At 51.0% G+C, this 15,063-nt stretch overlaps 2 protein-coding genes across 4 annotated transcripts in view; one reads left to right on the top strand and one right to left on the bottom strand.

Annotated features, from left to right (window-relative positions):
• LOC136994720 (class I histocompatibility antigen, F10 alpha chain-like) overlaps positions 1-15,063 on the top strand; it is a 67,173-nt gene that overhangs the window by 32,910 nt on the left and 19,200 nt on the right. The window lies entirely within an intron of this gene.
• Positions 6,680-9,403, bottom strand: LOC136994743 (class I histocompatibility antigen, F10 alpha chain-like). 2 transcript variants are annotated; one of them, XM_067313868.1, is made up of 4 exons: positions 9,378-9,403; positions 8,657-8,920; positions 7,859-8,131; positions 6,680-7,317 (listed from the first exon to the last, which is right to left on the bottom strand). In XM_067313868.1, the coding sequence occupies exons 1-4, from the start codon at positions 9,391-9,393 to the stop codon at positions 7,283-7,285; spliced, it is 588 nt and encodes a 195-aa protein (XP_067169969.1). In that variant the 5' UTR covers positions 9,394-9,403; the 3' UTR covers positions 6,680-7,282. The 2 variants fall into 2 exon arrangements, with proteins under 2 accessions (XP_067169969.1, XP_067169968.1); XM_067313867.1 differs by having other exon boundaries at positions 7,275-8,131.

Below are 15,063 nucleotides of genomic sequence, written 5' to 3'. Positions count from 1 at the left end.
GGGAGACCCAGAAAATACTGTGGGAATTGGGGTGAATTCATGGATATAGATTTGGATTTCAGGGGGCAGATAATGGCAAATATAGAAGGTCAAGAGATTCCCTTCTTAGTGGATACTGGAGCTACCCTTTCCCTTCTGAATTTTGAGCCTAAAGGATGTAAGTCGTCAGCTAAAATAACAGTACAGGGAGTAATGGGAAAATGCGAACGGACGTTAACTAAGCCCTTATTGCTCACTCTTGGAGGTAAAGGAGTGTGGGGACGTTTCGTAATTTCCGTGGATTCACCCTTTTGCCTTTTAGGGAGAGATCTCTTACAAGCCTTGGACACTCAGATCTGCTTACAGCTGGAAGGGATGAAATTAATAATAATGGGCTCGTGTGTTCTGGCTGAGACACCTGAACCAGAGTCAACTAATCTGCAACTTCCAACAGGTTTAGAATCAGTTCCTGGAAAGTTATGGAGCTCTTCAGGACTGGATGTTGGACTATTGAAATCAGCTAGTGCAGTCTCCATCAAAACAAAGGAGGGATTACCTCCTGCGGTTAAACAATACCCTATCCCAAAGGAAGTAGAGCAAAGTATCCAAAAGCAAATTGATCACTATTTAAAGTTGGGTATCCTTAGAGTTTGTGAATCCCCATTCAATACCACGATTCTGCCAGTGAAAAAGAATAGGCAGGATCACAGAATCACAGAATCGCTGAGGTTGGAAGGGACCTCTGGAGATCATCTAGTCCAACCCCCCAGCTCAAGCAGGGTCACCTAGAACACGTTGCACAGGATCGCATCCAGGCGGCTTTTGAATATCTCCAGAGAAGGAGACTCCACAACCTCTCTGGGCAACCTGTTCCAGTGCTCTGTCACCCTCACAGTGAAAAAGTTTTTCCTCATGTTCAGATGGAAGCGTCTGTGTTTCAGTTTGTGCCCGTTGCCTCGCGTCCTGTCGCTCGGCACCACTGAAAAGAGTCTGGTCCCATCCTCTCGACACCCTCCCTTCAGATACTTGTAAATGTTGATAAGATCTCCTCTCAGCCTTCTCTTCTCCAGGCTAAACAGGCCCAGCTCTCTCAGTCTTTCCTCATAAGAGAGATGCTCCAGTCCCCTAATCATCTTTGTAGCCCTTCGCTGGACTTGCTCCAGTAGTGCCACATCCCTCTTGTGCTGGGGAGCCCAGAAGTGGACACAGTACTCTAGTTGTGGCCTCACCAGGGCTGAGTAGAGGGGGAGAATCACCTCCCTCGACCTGCTGGCAACACTCTTCCTCATGCAGCCCAGGATACCATTGGCCTTCTTGGCCACAAGGGCACATTGCTGCCTCATGCTTAACTTGGTGTCCACCAGCACTCCCACGTCCTTCTCAGCAGAGCTGCTTTCCAGCAGGTCAACCCCCAACCTGTGCTGGTGCATGGGGTTATTCCTCCCCAGGTGCAGGACCCTGCACTTGCCTTTGTAATCTGATGGCGATCCAGAGTATCGGTTTGTACAAGACCTAAGAGTTATAAACCAACATGTAATTGCTCCACATCCAGTAGTTCCTGACCTGTCAACTGTATTATTACAGATACCCCACTGGGCAACTAATTTTACTGTGATTGATTTACCGGCAGCCTTTTTTAGTATACCAGTAGCTGAGGACAGCTAAGATTCTTTTTTTGCCTTCACTTGGAAGGGACAACAATTGACTTAGACTAGGCTACCACAGGGATTTACTGGGTCTCCAACTATTTTTTCACATATACTTAAAAATGATCTTGCGGATATCAAACTTCCAGGACGTTCAGTGTTAATACAATATGTGGATGATTTGTTATTAGCAAGTAAAGATTAAGAGACATGTTTGAAAGACACCCTTTCTCTATGTAACGCTCTTGCAGAGAAAGGGCATCGAGCATCTCCGTCCAAGCTCCAGCTGTGTCAGCAAGAGGTAGAATATTTGGGGTTCATCTTGAAGGAAAAACACAGATTAATTGATCCCGAAGGAGTAAAGACAATTCTTGATATGCCCCGTCCTAGAACAAAAAAGCAACTCAGGGGATTTTTAGGAGCTGTAGGATTTTGCCGACCATGGATTCCTGGGTTAGGAGAACTTACCAAACCTGTGGTCCAGGCAACAAAGAAGGAGGAGACAGAGCCTTTGACCTGGCATCTAGGAAAAGAGAAAGCTTTCACATCTGTAAAAAGGGTGTTGGTCTCAGCCCCAGCTCTAGGACTACCAGATCACAGTAAGCCATTTAAATGATTTGTTCCTGAATGACAGGGGGTAGCAAGTGGAGTACTCCCTCAAAAACTAGGTCCTCACCGTAGGCCAGTGGCCTACTACTCCACCCAGCTAGATGCAGTAACCAAAGGCACTCCAGGATGCATCAGAGCGATAGCAGCTACAGCAGCCCTTATTGAAAAAACACGACCTGTAGTTTTGGGTCACCCAATGACTGCCTATGTGCCACATGAGGTAGAACTGTTAATGAAACAATACGCTACTCATTCACTGTCCCCACAGAGAGCTCATGGCTATAAACTAATAATACTCCACGCAGATAATGTGACCTTAAAGAGGTGCTGCAACATCTTAAATCCAGCGACACTATTGTCCCTACCTGAAGATGGAGAGCCTCATCATTCCTGTGAACAGGTGGTTGTCAGCTCGAGCAAGCCCCGGGAGGATCTCCAAGATGAACCTTTGGGAAACGCAGACTTAGTTCTGTTTACAGGTGGATCAGCCTATGATTTGGATGGAAAACACCATTCAGGTTATGCTGTCACCAGCCTCTGTGGTACTTGAGGCTAATCCCTTACCTCCATCTGTAAGCGCTCAAGGGGCAGAACTAATAGCATTAACCCAAGCAGTGAAGAGAGGTAAGGACCTGCAAGTAAATGTATATACTGACTCTAAATATGCATTTGGAGTATGTCAAGCAACGGGAATGCTGTGGGAAGAAAGCTAAAGGAAATGACTTGGCAGACAAGACAGCTAAAGCCGTTGCTAGACAGTCTCTCCTTGTAGCTGCTGCAGATCCAGTACGAGAATGGCCAGGTGTATTGAATACAGCAGAAATGTATGAAGATACACCACACAAGAAGAAAGAGAATTGGAAAAAGTGGGAAGCGGTTCAAGACGAAAAAGGAATTTGGACTATCGGGGTAATCCCATCCTTCCCTTAAGGTATTTACTTTCTATGGTTAGGTGGTATCATGAGCGTGGACATGGAGGAGCATCGACTGTCACCTCATGTATTCTACAAACCTGGGCAGCTCCTGAGTGCATGTGGTTGTGAAATGCAAAACAACAACCTGCCCAACTTGCCAAAAATTTAATGATTGACGAGCATGACAACAATACTCATCCAAAGATTAACAGAGGAGGCCACCCATGGTCTTATTTTCCGTTCCAGCGCCTACAAATTGACCATGCTGACATGCCAGCAGCAGAAGGATTTAAACATCTCCTTGTGATAGATGATCAACTAAGTGGATTGGTGGAAGCCTTTCCTACCCGCAAAGCAGATATGGCTGCAGTGACTAAAGCCTTGTTAAAAGAAATTGTCCCTAGGTATGGAGTCCCAGAAACTATAGATTCAGGTAGGGGTTCTCACTTTCAGCAGGAGTTTTAGGGAAATTATATCAAATGCTAGGAATTCATAGAGAATTACACACACCTTATCATCCCCAGTCTTGAGGGCAAGTTGAGAGCATGAACAGAACTATTAAAAACAAGTTAGCAGGGGTATGTACACAGGCAAGTCTCAAATGGCCTAATGCCTTAAACTTAGTGCTGTGGGAAATTAGAACAACCCCTAGACAACCGGTAGGATTATCCCCAGCAGAAGTCTTATTTGGGCATCAATTGGCTACAGGAACTTATATCCCAGCTAAGACCAGCCTGTTGGGCGGAGATGAACGGTTAACCCACTGTGTTCTAGGTATACAAAAAAGGTTTGAAAATCTTAAAAAAATTATTTATTTATTTATTTATTTATTTGTGAGAGTAACACTATCAAAGCTCAAGACATTTCTCTTGACACTGAACAAAATGTCATTTTGAAATACATCCCGATGAAACCCCTGAAAACGTACTTGTATATATTGGAAAAGGATGTGTCTGTATGAGAACCCTCTGTGATCTTATATTTGTAGATAACATTACTGTAGACACAAGTAATCACTCAAATATTTGTGTTTGTAATTTTACTAAAATTATGGGCTGTGACTTTAATTATTCAGCTCCTGTTGTGTCTTATCAATTATTACAATCTAATTATACCTTAAGTCAAGATTTATTGCCTACCCCCAGCGGAATGAATCTTACATTAGTGAAGGAACTACTACAACATGATGACCTGTGTCAACTGTTAAAACACATCCAAAACAATGAACAAAAAAACTGTAATCGCCGTTCATCATGATACAGAAGCGATACACCACATCTTGGAAAGAGCGAAGAAGGATGGAGAATATCATTGGTGGGAGACTCTTCTGGGATGGTCACCAACCGCAACAGGGATCTATAATCACATGTTGCACCCAGTAGTAGTTGTGTTAAGTTTAACTGTGCTCTGCCTATTACTTACAATCATATTGCACATAAGATTATGGAGAGTGATAGTACGCCTTGAAAGGCTTCAAGAACTCTGCTTAACATATTAGCAGGGATGCTTAATAAAAACAGAGGGAGGACTGTTAGAGAATATCAGACTGAAGTGGTGTAGAGTTGATCGCTCAGCATAACTTGCTTAGCGTTAGTAGCTAAATTTGCTGAAGCCTTAGGCTGCAAGCTGTGAACTTTCGTATAGATATGTTGAACTTTTACCAGGGTGAGTAAAAGGGGACCCTGGAGCCAGTTCAAGCCGGAGAGATGAAGAAGTTACACGGACAGCAGCAGTAGCAATCTTGAAGCTAAGAAAAGCAGCAGTCTGGCTAGAGACAATGAAGGACCCCAATGGAGAAGGGGAAGACCCCAGATCTAAATATGACTATTGGTCTGAATTATTGCTTGAGGGGTGGTGAACTTGGATTGTAAGGGTATAATTGCACAGGGCTGTCCTTGTGCGTGGTCCATCTGTGGAGGCCCCCACCTCGAGCTGTAATTACTGCACGTGTGTCATTAAATTTTATTTCTCTCCAATCTGACTTTGAACTTCTGCCTCAGCGGGAACCTAGGGTCAGACCCTGTTATGGTGGCCGGCGAGCCTCATTTTCCATAACAAGCAGATGGTCCAGGAGCCGCTGCTCTAGTTCTTCCTGATGGTGATACCATGCCTTTCTATCGTCCCCTCAAGAGGTTAGAACGCCGGCATCTGTAAGTTGCTATTGGAATGTTGCCTCTTGTTGACCACGACAGATGCTGTCAATCTACAAGACCATCCAGCTTCCCATGTAAATGCATGGATTTGGCTCGCACAAAGATCCGCTAACCTCTCTGCTTTCTGTATTGCAGGAGGACAATCAGTGGATGATGTCTTTACTACGTGTCACATAGGTGTACCAGCTCCACTCGCGGTATTACAGACTTATATATTAAAAAAAAAAAAAAAGAGAGAGAGATTTCTGTTACTCCCATGAATTTATACAATTTGGGTATTGTTTCCCAAAAGATGACACCTTGGACTTACTCTTTTCGTATAGCTAACATATCTAAAGCAGATATTTGCTTGCGCTTTGTAAATGCTGCCCCTGTTCTGCGGCATGTAACCAATACACAGTTAATTTGTAATGACACTATAAATGTTACCTATGCGTCTGCTCACCTTATACCACCATTAGGGTGGTTTCTTCTGCGTGGCACTACAGCATATACATATGTGCCAGCCAAGCCACAGGTGGCCCATGCACTGTAGGTCGTGTTACTTTAAGCATCCTTCCCTTTATAACAGAGCGGCGAAGGACCCCGTGGCATATCCTAGATGCCACCTGTAACCTCCATGTAAGCTTATTTTCCCATGCAGAAGCCTTAGGCCTATTGCTAAGCCTCATTGGGATCCCAGGGGCGGTGGCATATAATTGTAAACAGTTAGAGCATGTTGCCTGTGCTTTAGCTCAAGGCTTAAATTGGACATCTAGAGCCATTGCCTCTCTTTGTAAATTCCCTTGCCCTTATGCCCCATGCCTTTCCGAAGACTGGAATGGCCTGTAACTAGCTTTCCATGGCAGGGGTGGAGTGTACGGGAAAGTGCAGAAGAATGTCGAGGAGACAGGCGATGGGAGCTGGCCAGACTGTTCCGTGGGAAAAGGAGCATCAACAGGGCATGTTGACCCACAGCCACGTAGCTGGGCCTGCGCAGCGTGGCGCTGCACCTGGACTTTGACTCGAGATTAGCGATGAGCTCACTGTGCTTCCTGCACATGTGTATAGTACACAAAACCCACGTATAGTGCCCCCCCCCCCGGCATTCCTCACCATGGACTGACGCTCAGCAGTGCCAGGGACAGTGCTGCTCCATTATTGCTTTGACGGGGAAATGGCTGGGGAACCATCGCTCAGACACAGAGGTAATAAACGCTCAGTATGGACCTTAGTGTACCTTGTGTTTGTGTATCTGTCCCTGCCGGGAGTGCAGGTGTCGCCCCTGCCGGACCCTTACCACTACTACTGGCTGCAAGACGCGATTATAAGTCCCTGTAGCGGTTGGTGACCATCCCAAGAGAGTTTCCTACCAATGATTTTTTTTTGTGTCCTTTATTACTCCTTTAAGTACACGATGCATTTCTTTTGTATCACAGTGGACAGTAATTAGAGGGTTTTGTCCATTATTTTGTATATGTTTTAACAGTTGATATAAATCATCATGTTGTAGCAGTTTCTTTACCAAAGTAAGATTCATTCCGACGGGACTAGGCAATAAATCTTGACTTAATGCATAATTTCATTGTAAGAATTGATAAGACGTAACAAGGGCTGAATAATTAGAATCGCATCCGTACTTGTAGTGAAGTTACAAACACAAACATTGGAGTGATTACTGGGATCTACAGGAATGCTGTCTGCTAACATAAAATCACAGAGGGTTCTCATACAAATACATCCTTTTCCAATATATACAAGTACAGTTGCTCTGATAGAGCTCTGATAGTGTTACTCTCACAAATAAATATTGTTTAAGATTTTCAAACCATTTTTGCATCCTTAGAACAGACTGGGGCAGCTGTTCGTCCCACATCCAACAGGTTGGTCTTAGTCGGGATATAAGTCCCTGGAATGGCTGAATGTCTCCCAAAGAGAATTTCTGCTAGTGTTAGTCCTATAGGTTGTTGCGGAGCATTTCAAACATCCCATAGAGCCAAGTTCAGTGCTTCATCACTAAAGTGTCAGGGTTGCTCCCTGCAAGGACGAGAGGGGAAAGAGAAATAAGGGAGAGGTTTTAGGGGGGGGTCACAGCACCCCCAGCCATGCCCAGCCCTGTGGGTCCCAGTGCCACGGCAGCGTCCCACATCGGGGCTGCTCAGTGGGGTTCAATCCCACCTCCCAGAGCCAGGGCAGCGGGCAAAAGCCCCAAGGGGAACCAGTCGGAGCATCTGGCAGCCCCGCACTGGGTGCTGTCCTGGAAGGGCACCAGGCCAGGGCCCCCTGCTCCCCTCCCAGCACGAGCCCTTACCTGTTCCGGAGCTGCTGGATCCCCCATCGTGGGCTGCGAGAGAGGAGCGGCAGTGAGCCCCAGCCCTGCACTAAGGGGACCACAGGCCCTGTGCAGTCTGTGGGGAAAGCCAGGCCGGAGCAGAGCCCCCCCGGCCAGGACCCAGCCCTGGAGCTGGCACGCACGCACCTGACCTGCTCCCAGCTCGGGCAGCGCCCTCCGTCGCCCTGGCTCAGTGCAAAGCCTGGGGCCCGTCCCCATGTCCGGGAGTGCCCACCTTGCCCTCACCTCTCCTCTCCAGTGTGGCCTTCCCATACTCCACGTATATCTGTAGCCACTCAATGCAGGTGGTCTCCAGGTAGTGCTTCCAGCTCTCAGGCTCACCTGCAGCCTCCCTCTCCCTCTTGGTGATTTCTGCCCCAGCATCCGCTGCGGTGTACATCAGCGTGTCCTTGTCGAAGGCGATGAAGTCCCTCCCATCATAGGCATCCTGATAAAACTCCCGGATCCCCCCATCCTCCAGGAGGTCACAGCCGTACATTCCCTGCCACGTGTGATACCCTGAGACACAAGCAGGGAGACGGGGGCTCAGGGGCAGCCCCGGCCCCTCAGAGGGGTTTGGACACCCCTTGGCAGCAGCCCCAGCCCCAGCCCCGTGCAGCTGACAGGGGAGCCGAGCCCCAGCCGGGCACTGGCACGGGGCGCCCTGCGGCTTCGAGCACCGGCACCGCAGCAGCTCAGCCTCCTGCCCAGGGCCGGAAGCGTTCGGGGCGTCACACACACCCCTGCCCCAGACTCCCCGGCACCCAGCGCAGGGACAGGGGCACCCCGGCCACACAGACCCCAGCGCTGGCAGCCAGGCACAGCAAGGGGCTGTGATGGGGTGGCTGGGAACCCCAGGGCTGTGTGACGGGGCTGCCCCAGCATCCTGGGGAGGGTGAGGGGCCCCTGGGGCTCTCTCCCCTTTCGGGATGCCCCGTGACACCAGCCGGGCAAGGGCTGGCGCTCCCGAGGCATCGGCCTGTGGCAGGGCAAGGCCTCAGGGTGCCCACGAGGCCGCAGAGCCCTGGCCCAGCCCACGCTCACCCCCGCTCTGGTTGTAGCGTTTCTGCAGCGTGTCCAGGTCCACGCGGTAAGTCTGCTGCCAGCGCTGTAGGTTCTGGGTCCCATCGTCCCAGTACTGCTGGTCCACGTTGGCCCCCATCCAGCCCGCGCGGGGCACCTTCCTCTGCATCTCGCTGTCATAGCGCAAGATGGTCTCTCCGTCCACGTACCCCATAGCCACGAACGCAGGCAGACTCGGGCTGGGCTCCGACACCCCGCTGTAGAAGTAGCACAGGGAGTGGAGGCCTGCGGGGACATGGGGGATGAGGGGCTGGGGTGGCAGCACGATGGGGGGGGGTCTGGAAGGATAGCAGGTCCCAGGGGCAGTTGAGGGGGGCAGCACATCCCAGGGGGTGTCGAGGGGGTCGGGGGGGATTTGGGGGGGGCAGCAGGTCCCGCAGGGCAGGTCAGGGGGTCCTGGGGGGCAGCAGGGCCCAGGGGGCGGTTTGGGGGGGTCCATGGGGGGGCTGCTGACGGGGACCCTGGGGGAGGGGGGGCAGAGGGTGGCCTGGGGGTCCCTGCCCGCACTCACTGCTCGCCGCTGCCCCACCGCCCCCCAGCACCAGCTCCAGTGCCAGCAGCAGCCCCGGCCCCATTGCCCGCCCCGGGTCCCGGCCTGTCGCCACCACCGCCCTCACGCAGTGCCGATCCACACTCGGGCCCCGCCCCCGCGCCGCCATTGGCTCCGCTCCGGACGTCCCACCCATAGCAGCCAGCATCGTCGCGGGCGTTGGGCGCTGAGCAGATCCTGCTGCGGCAAGTTGTGAGAAGAGAAAGCGAAAACGGACACGGGGGGGGGGGGCACTGCGCCGCCCTGAGCCCAGCCCCGCCCTTCCCCACTAGTCCCCACCCCTTCCCTGCAAGGCCCCACCCCCGGCCCTCCCCAGCTGCATGGGCCCAGCTCGCTCGGCCTCGCCTCCCTGCGGAGACACTCCAGGTGCCTCCTCAGCGCGGAGCCCTTCGCCGGGGCCCTGGCGCTCCCGCTCCCTTCTGCCGCGGCAGACACGCTCTGGGCACCACTCCGCCGGGGCTGCCGGCAGAGCACCCAGGGCCCCGCGGCCCCTTGGCCCGAGAGGGCGACCTGCCGCCTCTCCGGGGACCGGTCACCTGCCAGGGCCAGGCTGCAGAGCTGCTCTGTGCAGGCCACCGCCGCGGCCCCGTGCTCGGCCCCGCTCCCTCCTCACCACCCCCCAGCTGCCCCAGCCCGGGGCGGCTGAGGCAGCCCCCCTGGCTTTGCGGCCCCACACGGCCCCTCCTCACTCCAAGGGGCGGCAGAGCACCGCTCCCGGGGCTCCTCTGGCGCCTCCCGCCGCCAGCGCTCAGCGAGGGGCTCCAGGAGCTGCCGGCCACGCTGCAGCCGGCTGCCATGGCCTGAATGGGGCAGGGGGGAGGCTTCCAGGGCCCAGGCAGGGATGGGGAGCCCAAACTGGGAGCCCTGGTGTGCGCCCTTGGGTGTGGGACTTTGACTGGGGTGCTGGACTGGGAGCACTGATGCTGACTGGTGTGCACCCTCGGGTGCGGGACTGGGACTGGGATGCTGGACTGGGTGCACTGGTTTTGACTGCTGTGCACCCCAGGGTGCTGGGGGAGCCTGCTCCCTGCTGCGGCGGAGGGCGGGGGAGACACCTGTGCCAAGCTGTGCCCAGTCTCAGCCTCTGCTTTGCACCAGCAGCCCGGGCTCTTCACACCCGGCACCCCACCGTCCTCATCCTCGTGGGGCCAGAGTTGCCCCAGCGCTGGCAGCACCCCATGAGCCCAGTGAGTGTGGCAGTGCCAGCCCCGGCTTGGGGTGGGGTGTTGGGTCCCTAGAGGGCTGTGCTGGACAACCCACGCCGAGACAACCAATGGTCGGAAAACCCTTGGGCTAAATTAAGGTGACATGACACCAAACGATCGATTGAAGAGTTTTATTTATGGCTGAAGCTGTTTCAACCTGGAACCTTATAAAGGGCTGAACGGCCCGTAACGTACAAGAAAAACAGAGAGAAAGAGAGAAAGAAAGCTAGAAAGCTAGAAGTGAAGGAAAGATCCAGATCACTGCCCTGGGTTCCAGTGACATCTCCAGCTCCTTCCCATGGTGGGTGCACACGTGGCCTCGCTGAGTTGCGCTATTTATAGACTAGTCCCCGCCCCCATCAGCCTCATATGGTAAGTCTGCTGTTCTGGAACCTTCTCAGACGGGGCTGGGGTGGGGGGCAGAGGGTGGTCGAGTCCCCGCCTCCCTGGCAGAGATGCAGGTGTGATGCTGTCCCAGACTTGTTTTGAGGCAGTTACTCAAAATAAGGGAGTTGGCCCCAGAAAAGCACTATGCTGCCTTTGCAAGACCCTCTTTTCTAGCCACACCTTCTTTCGTTAGTATTGTAATATTCTTTTCTTCTTCTGCTGGGTGTTTGAGACATGAACTCTTTCAGCTCAGGCTCTTACACCACCCCGTGGCTCCAATACTCGGTTCAATCCCGTTTCTGTAGAGTTCATCTTCTTCTAGGGTGGTCATCCGTACTTAGTGAACAGAGGGTGAAAGGAAAGAGGAAACTGAAGAGAGTAAATGGTTAATCATACATCGCACTACTGCCAAACCAATCATCAAAAATAAAAATCCACATAACAGCAGTAGTCCAATATTTAGGAGCCACTTTCCCCATCCGGTGAGTCCTAACGATCTTAGGGTTGATCCTAGCCAAGAGTTTGGAGTCCATCCGTCGAACCAGTCCGTTGGCTGCATGGTGTAGAACAATTCCCCAGTTTGGTCAGCAGCTTCCTTCATTTTAGCGCAAGCTTCCTTGATCCAGGTAGTGGTGTTGTGAATTGTAATACAGCATTCTTCTCCAGTATGGTTTAATATACCACAAACCCCATGTTCTTTTAATAACAGCATATCTAAGGCTGACCTATTTTGTAGCGTCATTTTAGATACTTGTTGTAATTGAGTATTCATCTTCCCAAAGGCATACCGAGTCCAATTACTTAAACTATGTATTTGCCATGTAATACTTTCTAAGACCAATTGGTATCTTTTAAGGGTTACATATGGGGCAAATATATTTTCTAACATCAAAGATGTTCTCGTTCCCCAAGTATAATAGTCAGGTATTTGAACTCCATGTATGGCCCCTTCGGGTCAAGCTTGGGGTTTATCACTTTCCCTTCGCTTTCTTCTATGTTGTGGGGTAAAGTTAAAAATCCTCCCAGGACACATGGCTGGTATTCCAACTCCGAGTCAAAAACTCTCAAGCACGTATACATCTTTCTGTCGGAGCATCCGCAGGCTAGGCCATAGGGAGGAGTGTACTGAGCAGTTTTACAATTGTACTGATTGGAGTGTGGCAAAAGTATGGCATCAGAGATCCTATCCGCGGGTGCTCCTTCTTCAGGAAAGTGCATTAAGGGTATTGCACACTCTTCTAGGGTACCATCGTATTCACCCGTTGTCATCCCATTACAATGTGAGTCAGGGTTTTTAAATCCCATAGAGGCATACTCCCAGCATGGGCACATATCTTGGATGAGAATTCCGAGTTCCGCGAGGAACCATGTCTCCGGGGGATCCCCAGGGCCGTGGGTACAGTTGATAACCTTTGTGCAATTAAACAAGGGGTTATCCAGGGTGTTGTTCTTGCATCGGGGGGTGTATCTATCCCTTGAGTTTGGTTTTTGTCTAAGTTGCTTTACAGACCAGGCCCACCGGTAATGTGGCCTGTCCTTAAGAAGGGTCCAGTCACATACGTTTGGGAGTTGGATGCACCACCCCGAGTTCCAACTGAAATCATAGTCAAGTACAAATTCATCACTGGTTGTATAAACAGGGACGAGTTTCTCTGTTCCCCCCTCAACAGAAAGAGAAGATTTATGGAAAGCAGTCCCATTTTAATTCCCTCCTGAGTCAACCTAGGGAGGGCCACACATGCCCCTTGGTCAGGAAGATTCCATACTTGTATAAATCCTTGTATCAATTCCCAAACTAAATGTGGGGATTCTTCCCCTCCTGTGTTACCAACAATGTTGAGGGTGAGGAGTGTTATTGAAAATAAGGCTCGCTGGGCACCATAACAGGCTCCGACACCAGGTTCCGGCTGAGGCAGAAAATCGAAGTCCGATTGGAGCAAAATTAAATTTAATGACACACACATGCGGTAATTACAGCTTGAGGTGGGGGCCTCCGCAGAGGGACCCCAAACAAGGACAGCCCTGTGCAATTATACCCTTACAATCCAAGTTCCCCACCCCTCATGCAAGAGTTCGGACCAAGAGTCATATTTAGATCTGGGGTCTTCCCCTTCTCCATTGGGTTCCTTCACTGTCTCTAGCCAGGCTGCTGCTTTTCTTATTTGCAAGGGTGCAGCTTCTGCTCTCGGTTGGAACTTCTTCATCTTCTCGGCTTGAACCACCTCTGGCGCCCTCTTTCGCTTAACTAGGTAATATCTAGGAGAGAGTTCACAGCTTGCGGCCTAAGGCTTCAGCAAATTTAGCTACTAACGCTAAGCAAGTTATGCTGAGCGATCAACTCTACACCACTTCAGTCTGATATTCTCTAACAGTCCTCCCTCTGTTTTTATTAAGCATCCCTGCTAATATGTTAAGCAGAGTTCTTGAAGCTTTTCAAGGCGTACTATCACTCTCCATAATCTTATGTGCAATATGATTGTAAGTAATAGGCAGAGCACAGTTAAACTTAACACAACTACTACTGGGTGCAACATGTGATTATAGATCCCTGTTGCGGTTGGTGACCATCCCAGAAGAGTCTCCCACCAATGATATTCTCCATCCTTCTTCGCTCTTTCCAAGATGTGGTGTATCGCTTCTGTATCATGATGAACGGCGATTACAGTTTTTTTGTTCATTGTTTTGGATGTGTTTTAACAGTTGACACAGGTCATCATGTTGTAGTAGTTCCTTCACTAATGTAAGATTCATTCCGCTGGGGGTAGGCAATAAATCTTGACTTAAGGTATAATTAGATTGTAATAATTGATAAGACACAACAGGAGCTGAATAATTAAAGTCACAGCCCATAATTTTAGTAAAATTACAAACACAAATATTTGAGTGATTACTTGTGTCTACAGTAATGTTATCTACAAATATAAGATCACAGAGGGTTCTCATACAGACACATCCTTTTCCAATATATACAAATATGGTTTCATGGGTTTCATCAGGATGTATTTCAAAATGACAAACAATTTGTTCAGTATCAAGACAAATGTCTTGAGCTTTGATGGTATTACTCTCACAAATAAATCCTTGTTGTTCCCATGCAACACGTGTTAACATCAACAGTTTGCCGTTCGTTTCTGTTGCGTTGGGCCCACGTTCTATGTTCTGTCAGATAGAGTATCGTTAACTCCTAAGCGTACAATATGTTCACTTTGATTCCATCTATCTCCTCTGGCCCTTACTCACCCCCTTCCTCTAGTTTCTTTCAACCTGTCTCTTAACACAGCTGCTAATACACTCACTTCCTCTTTCTTTTGTCATCTCTTTTCTTTCACTTTCTTTTCTATCTTCACCAGCACCAATGGGCACTCCAGTGCCGGAACCTCTGGAACACGTGCTGTTAGCCCCTGAATCTGTGACTCCTGTGAGGCAAGAGAAGAACAGGTCCTGCTTCACTGAAGAAGTCCAAGAGCAGCCCCTGGACGAACCGGGTCCCCTGGCAGAGTCAGGCGTGGGTCTGCTGTGTTGGCAGGCACGAAGAAGAGGGTGCTGATGGGTGAGTCCAAGGTGTGGGGTGCAGAGAGGGGCCGGTGTCCCTCTGGCAGTGTCCCCGCTGGCCTGCTGCCTGCTCTGGGACAGCCGCATCTCCGCTGTGAGTGGCTTTTTGTTCCTCCAGGCGACCTGCGCAGACCCTGTCGATGGCACCTCCCAGTGCTGGCTGTGAGCATGGCCCTAAATGTCGTTCTGCTCGTTTGCATTGCTGTAGTGGCAGGTAAGGGAATGGACGGCTGTGCGGCGTCAGCGTGGAGCTGTCCGTATGCGTATGTGGCCGTCCCTGCGTGGGTGCCGGGGGTCTCCGGGGGAAGGAGAGGGGAGCAGGAAGCCCGGCTGCAGCTTGGGGTCTCAGTTGGGGCCTGGGAGCAGGGCTGTGGGTGGGGGTGGCTGGGGGGCTGCAGCACAGAGCCTGGGGCCGCCTCCTTCTCAGTGCCCCAGCACCATCCCTGCGGATGCAGAGGGCGACATCTCACCACCTTCCCGTCCCCCTGCAGCAAGCTGGCCTAGCAACCCCCAAACCGCTGGCGCTGCTGCCACCATGCTGGTCTGCTGCGACGCCTGGATCGGGTACCGTGGGTTGTGCTACTACCTCTCACAGGAGGAGGGGAGCTGGGACTCGAGCCAGCATGCCTGCTCCTCGCTGGGGGCCTCGCTGGCTGTGCTGAAGCGGGAGTGGG

Source organism: Apteryx mantelli, chromosome 32 (assembly GCF_036417845.1).
Source record: "Apteryx mantelli isolate bAptMan1 chromosome 32, bAptMan1.hap1, whole genome shotgun sequence".
In the NCBI taxonomy this organism is placed as follows: Eukaryota; Metazoa; Chordata; class Aves; order Apterygiformes; family Apterygidae; genus Apteryx; species Apteryx mantelli.
This window is presented reverse-complemented; position numbering and strand designations above follow the sequence as displayed.